The sequence below is a fragment of the Solanum stenotomum genome, chromosome 11 (genome assembly GCF_019186545.1).
Source record: "Solanum stenotomum isolate F172 chromosome 11, ASM1918654v1, whole genome shotgun sequence".
NCBI lineage: Eukaryota > Viridiplantae > Streptophyta > Magnoliopsida > Solanales > Solanaceae > Solanum > Solanum stenotomum.
This window is the reverse complement of record NC_064292.1, coordinates 38,148,515-38,155,562: the sequence shown is the minus strand read 5'-3', so window position 1 is coordinate 38,155,562 and position 7,048 is coordinate 38,148,515. Positions and strand designations below refer to the sequence as shown.

The 7,048-nt window shown below is 30.9% G+C and overlaps 1 protein-coding gene across 1 annotated transcript; it reads left to right on the top strand.

Moving 5' to 3' along the window:
- The first annotated feature begins 894 nt into the window (after nt 1-894).
- On the top strand, nt 895-1,706 carry LOC125844442 (aspartic protease inhibitor 7-like). Its single transcript, XM_049523760.1, has one exon. It carries the CDS (start codon nt 919-921, stop codon nt 1,582-1,584), a length of 666 nt encoding a protein of 221 aa, XP_049379717.1. The 5' UTR covers nt 895-918; the 3' UTR covers nt 1,585-1,706.
- Nucleotides 1,707-7,048: the final 5,342 nt, after the last annotated feature.

The window sequence follows — 7,048 nt, the reverse complement described above, 5'->3', positions numbered from 1 at the left end:
TTGCTATAATGACTTGGTAGGTAGACTTTGTGACTTGATGGACTTTATTGATAAAAGAAAACATATTTCATCGGGTTCAATATGAGGAACAAGTCAAATTTCGAAAGTCAAATAATTTAATTTGGACATGATTTTTTAAAAAAATAAAATAAAATATACATATCTGAACACCATATAAAAATCACAATAATTAATAATTTAAGATATATATGAAAAATTTTACGATAAAAAATATACTTATTTGAATTCTCCGAGAATCACAACACAAATTGCGACAAAGAAAATAAATAATGTTTTGGTAAAGATTTATTATAATTGAAAGAGTAGCTACTCGGAACAACAACCACTCAAAGGACCTCTACATGTTTAAAACATGGCAAGGAATATGAGGGATGGGCTCCCATGATTTGTGTCCAGTTTGTCCAGTGTAGTGCTAATCTTATTACACTTGTAAATAAACAAATCTAAGGGCCAAAGTGTGCTTAAAAAATACACCTCATAAATCATGGTTAAGGTAAGAGTTTTGTATTTCTTTCTTTTCTTATTGTGGGATTTCTTTCCGTTTAAAAGATTGTAAAGTACTAAATTTGATTTTAAAATTAAAAATTTATATATTCAAAAGATACATACAAAAATATTATAATTTGTAATTTTTTATAGACATTTTAAAATATTAATAAAAGTTCATATAATTTGACTTTAAAAAAATATAACAAATATTTTGACATGGAGAGAATATATACTTTTAGTGAGTTCGGGAATTGGAGGTGGAAGTTTATCAATAATTGAATGAGTAGCTACTCGGACCACGACATGTTTAAAACATGGCAAGGAATATGAGTGTGTTATCACTCTATAAATAGAAGGCCTCATTAGTCTAGAGAAGTCACAAGCAATCAATACACAAATAAAATCAATATGATGAAGTGCTTATTTTTCTTATGTTTGTGTTTGTTTCCCATTTTGGTGTTTTCATCAACTTTCACTTCCCAAAATCCCATTGACCTACCCACTGATACTACTCCATGTACTCCAGTACTTGACACAAATGGTAATGAACTTAATCCTAATTCGAGTTATCGCATTATTTCCACTTTTTGGGGTGCCTTAGGGGGTGATGTGTACCTAGGAAAGTCCCCAAATTCAGATGCCCCATGTCCAGATGGTGTATTCCGTTACAATTCCGATGTTGGACCTAGCGGTACACCCGTTAGATTCATTCCTTTATCTGGAGAAAATATCTGTGAGGATCAACTACTCAACATACAATTCAATATTCCAACAGTGAAATTGTGTGTTAGTTATACAATTTGGAAAGTCGGTAATATAAATGCATATCTAAGGACGATGTTGTTGGAGACCGGAGGAACCATAGGGCAAGCAGATAGCAGCTATTTCAAGATTGTTAAATCATCAAAAATTGGTTACAACTTATTGTATTGCCCTATTACTCGCCCTATTATTTGTCCATTTTGTCATGATGAAAACTTCTGTGCAAAAGTGGGTGTAGTTATTCAAAATGGAAAAAGGCGTTTGGCTCTTGTCAACGAAAATCCTCTTGATGTCTTATTCCAGGAAGTCTAGTAACAAATAATGCCTGCAGCTAGACTATACTATGTTATGTTGTAAAATAAACACCTGCTAAGGTATATCTATATATATTTTAGCAATTGCTTTCTTAATAAATTGTCTTTCCTTGTCGTTTACTATCTAGAGCGTTTGCTTATACCTAATAATGAAATAATAATATCACATATGAGGAATGGAGCAGGTTTAGGCATATATATAAAAGTGTAGGGCGGAGTGGGTTAAAACTAAATTTTCTAAATAGGATAAAAATGGGTGATATTATTATTAAGGATAAGTAGTTACTTAATCTTAAGAGATTAAATAAGCAGTTGTCATTAGATTCTTATTCAAGGACAAAAAGATCAACATTCCATACATAAAAGAACAATTTCAGTTAAGAATTTGTGCAAATAAGTCACTTGGATAATTTAGTAGTAGAATTTGTTTACAGATAATAACATTATATGAATTCACATTTTCAGATATAATTCAAGAGCTCTTGAGCTTGATCTTGAATTTGTCTTAAACTTGATCTTAGATTGAAGGGCTTTAAAGCTTGTTCTTGAATTTGTCTTAAACTTAATCTTGGATTCAAGGGCTTTAAAGCTTGTTGTTGAATCTTTGATGAACTTGAACTTTATCTTGATCTTGACTTTTACTTGAATTCAAGGGCTTCGAGCTTATTCTTGAATCTGATGGTCTTGATTCCGATCGTTCTTGAAATTGAATGCTTGAATGCAAGCATTAGTTATACATAGGTTGGAGAAGAATATCAAACAAGGTACTAGTACCACAAGGCTAATGCATGCATTATTTTTTTTTAATACACTCTACCAAACAACCCTGGTATGTTTCAGCATACACAATAAAATTGTTTGCAAAAAAAAAATTTAATGTAGGAAAAATAAACTCCAATTACAAATAAAATAGGAAGAAATAAAAATATTTTATTAATTTTATGTGATCAAAAGAAAGAGTCATCATCTACTTTTGTTAATTGATTTAGTAAGTCCCATTTCCTGTCTTTATCCTATCAATTAACGAAAATCATGTTTTGTGTATTTTCTTGCGTTAAGTATTTTATTGTTAAAACTTTATCTATTGCACGTAAAATCATGTTTTATGACTATTCTCCTACGTGGAACAAATAAAGCAAATTACATATTAGGGGTTACTCCCTCTAACTCAATATAAATGAATTATTGACATTATTTTATATTGAAAAATATACGAGTCTTATATATTTTCTAAGGATGTCACATCCAAACAAGTCATTTGTATTGTATTAGAGGGAGTACCAAAATAGTGTTTGGCGAATAAGTGGGATCCATATAGATAAATATTGATAGTGTTATTAAATATTATTAAATAAGAAAATATTTCTTTTTTAGATTAACTAAAAAAATGAATCATATAAATTGAAACAAATGGAGTATCAATTTATGTAACCATTTTTCCCCGTTTAAGTCTATTCTACAAAAAAAAATCATCTTTTTATAATTAAATAAATTTTTTACACTTAAAACACTTTTAACAAAATTGGTCAAATACTAATTGCTACTTAAAATTACTTTTAAAATTTACTAGCTAAAAGCATACTATTTCTTACCAAAAATACCTTTCAAGATATGGTGATTTCAGAAACTTGGCCAAATTAACATGCTATTAGTTTATTAAATAAAATATGTCAATTCTATCTAGAGGTTTATGTAAACGTACACACATAAAATTGAAAGCTTGATTTGAAGAACTAATTATATTTCCTCTCTCATGCAAACCCTATCTTTGCCAATCTGTTGACGATCGCTTGGACTCCATTTCCAAATCTTTTACTCACATGCTATGTGAAGGAATCTATTTTCTCATCGGCATAATCGATCAGTTGACACTCCTCTACATCTTTACATGACAACAATCAATATGACTCGACTTAGTTGTGCAAAAGTGACGGTTTCGGTGGACTTGATGGAAAACTTATCTGATCATGTTAGAATGAAAATAAAAAATGAAAATATTGGAGAAATAAGGACAATGAAAGTGAAACAGTATAATTATTTGTCTAAATATTGTAAGGAATGCAAGTTGTAGTGTCATTATGTGCATGAATGTAGATTTTAGAGTCATACACTCTGAATTAGTTTATGTTGGTTTGGGAGCATTTTAATATTATTAAATAATGGTTAAGGTGCATATATATTTCCCATTCCTCTTGCAGCTATTCCTATCAGAATGTTAGTGCATGGCATTTTAATTGTATTTTGGAATCAATGGTTTGAGGTTTAATTGCCCCTTACTTGACGTTTCTGACATTGACCGTTGGTGGCACTTCTCTGCTTCTTTACTCCATTTGGAGACTGGAGTTATTGTTTGTTATGTTGCAATTTCATTTGTTGTCAGCAGCTCTTAGCCGTTGGTGGCCTTTGCCATTACTTTTCCAATATTCTTTCCTCCATTATACCTTGTAACCTATATAACTCTTAACGCCATTTTTACTATTTACTACCCCATTATCTTCCTATTCATTGATAGGAAGACTTTCTCAACTATAAATAGTGGTGGTCTTCATTTGGTTGTTTTGTTTTGTTTATTGCTGGCAATAAGTGCTCGATTAAGATTCTTATGAAACAATTGAATTTGTATCAACAAGCTTCAGGACAAATATTAATCAAGAAAAATCTTTCTTTCTTACTCACAGTATATAAGACTGATAGATTGCTTAACAGGTGGACCGGTTATAAGCAATCGTCTTTTCCCTTTAACTATTTAGGTTGTCCTATATATTACAGTAGGAAAAGAATCTCTCATTTCTCTGATATTTCTAAAAAGATTTTGAACAAGATTGCAGGTTGGCAAGGAAAATTTTGTCTCCAAGAGGTAAGGCTGTGATTATTAAACACATTCTCCAATCTCAGGCTCTACATACTTTTGCTGCCTCCTGTCACTGTTCTTAAAGAAATTGAAATGCAGTTTAATTTGCAAATTTCTTCTGGGGTGAAAAAGATGGTAAGAATAGCTATCACTGGTTTTCTTGGGAGAATATGTGTTTTCCTACGAAAGAAGGTGGTCTATTGGATATCTGCAACACCTTCTCTGCTAAGAAATGGTGGAGATTGAGGACTGAACCTTCTTTATGGGCTCAATTTTTAAAAGCTAAATATTGTCAAAGATGTAATCCTGTTTCGAAGGTTATTGCTTCTAAAGACTCTACAGCCTGGAAGGATCTTCTTCGCATAAGGGACAAAATGGATTACAATAGCACTTGGATGATTAATTCTGGCAATATCATGTTTTGGTGGGATAACTGGACACATAAAGGTTCTCTTTATCAATTGGTTAATCCTCCGATAATGTTAATGTTAATGTTATTTCATCATTAATCAGCAATGGGAGTTGGGTGATATCAATGCTTTGGTTCCATTGGATACTTTGATCAATAGTATTCCTATTGGCATTAAGGATATGGAAATTGAGTAAGAGTGGTTTATTCACTTGTTCTACTGCCTTCGAAATCTTTAGAAATCGAAATGTTGCTCCTCCAATTTTTAACTATATCTGGATGAATGAAATTTCCTTCAAGATCTCTTTTTTATGTGGAAGATTTTGCAAAAGAATCTTCCTCTTCTAGATGCTTTTCTATCTAGATTTAATATTCGTAAAGGTTTTAGTTGCTCTTGTTGCAGCATGCCAAGAAACAACTGACCATGTTTTTGTAGGAAGTGAAATGGCCAAACTTACGTGGGACATCATCTTTAGGCCATTGGGACTTAACATAGGACATATAATAAATGCTAGCTATCATCTGGCAGTGGTGGAGACAACAACCAAAGAATATCATCCATAAATTAATACTCCAATGATAGTGTGCTGGGAAATTTGGAAAGCAAGGTGCACTCAAAAATGCGAGAATAGAAAAATCTATGTTTTCAATCTTTGTTTCAGATTAAGGGAATTGGAGCAGAGTTTGTTTTATGACCGAGAACTTCAAAACAGTGATTACATGTAAGATGATCAAATAGATTACGCCATCAGGAACAACCTAGAAGCTTAATACTGATGGAAGTTACATCAAAAATCAAGATAAGGCTGGAGCTGGAGGCATTCTTAGAAACAAAATGGGGAGCCTTCTCATATCCTACTCAATTCTGCACTAACAATTATAGTGAAGCTCAAGCTGCTTTAATTGGTATTTCTTGGTGCTCTAACCAACAGTTTGAGCCTTTAGAAGTTGAGTTGGATTCCATGATAGTGGTTCAATGGAATTTGTAAGCCTCCTTGGAGGATTCCATGTATCATTGATGAAATAAAACTCTTAATTAAACACAAAAATATAACAGTTAAACACTGTTATAGAGAGGCAAATGAAGTGGCAGATGCTCTAGAAAAATATACCACTCAAATTCAAGACCCAGAGATTTTTTTGCAAGAAGTGGATATTCCAGAAGTGACTAAAGGTCTTTTTTGGATGAATAAATTGGATTTTCTCACCTTTTGAAGAAGAGCCAAGAAGACTAATACCTAGCATTTTGATCCACCTTGATACTTTTCACTACAACAATGGTGATATTTAGCTACGAAATTATTAAGTACGACAAAAAAATCATCACTAATTATTCATTTTTTGTGACAAAAATTACATTTCGTGTTTAAATGCACGAGCAACATACTATTAGTGACGAAACATATAATTTCATAGTAAAATTTTGTCCACTAAAATTTCCCACCAAAAAATAATTTGGCACCATTAATAAAATACCATTAGAGATGAATTTTTAAGTTATCAATGACACATTATTTTATCGCTAATACTGCATCCAATTTTGTTACAAACTATTATTTGTCTTAAATTATATATAATCTTAGACACGAAAAATTTTTGTCACGAAAAATAAGTTGTTGTAATAGTGGCAAATTAGAGTTCGTAGTTAAATATTATAAGCTTTAGCCACAAAAAGTTATATTTAATTGTGACTTCAATTTTTGTCACTAATAATATAAGCAATTAGTGACAATCATTTTGTTGTCTCTAATCAATTTACGACTTAATGACAATATATTTTTGTCACAAAATATACAATCTAGTGACGATTTAAGTTTTGTAGTTAAATAATTTAACTATTTGCTATGAAAAAATTCATAGCTTGATATATATAATACTTATTAATCTTAAAAAATATTCAATAATTAATAATCATAAAAACAAAATGAGTAAATCTAACATTGTACATGTATTGATAACGAAATTACTATATAAGAAACAGGAATAAACTCGTAGTCTCTGTCAATGTGCATGCTTCCTGGAAATAAAATTTGAGTTCGAGGATAATTTTGTTATTTTGGATTTATTTATAGTTTTGACTATTTGGTTCTATGTTTTTTCGTTAAATTTCAAAGTTTATGACATTTACCTTCTATATTTTCCTATTATTAATTATTTTTCTAAAAGTTGAACTTGTGTTTGGCCATATATTTCACAAAAAAA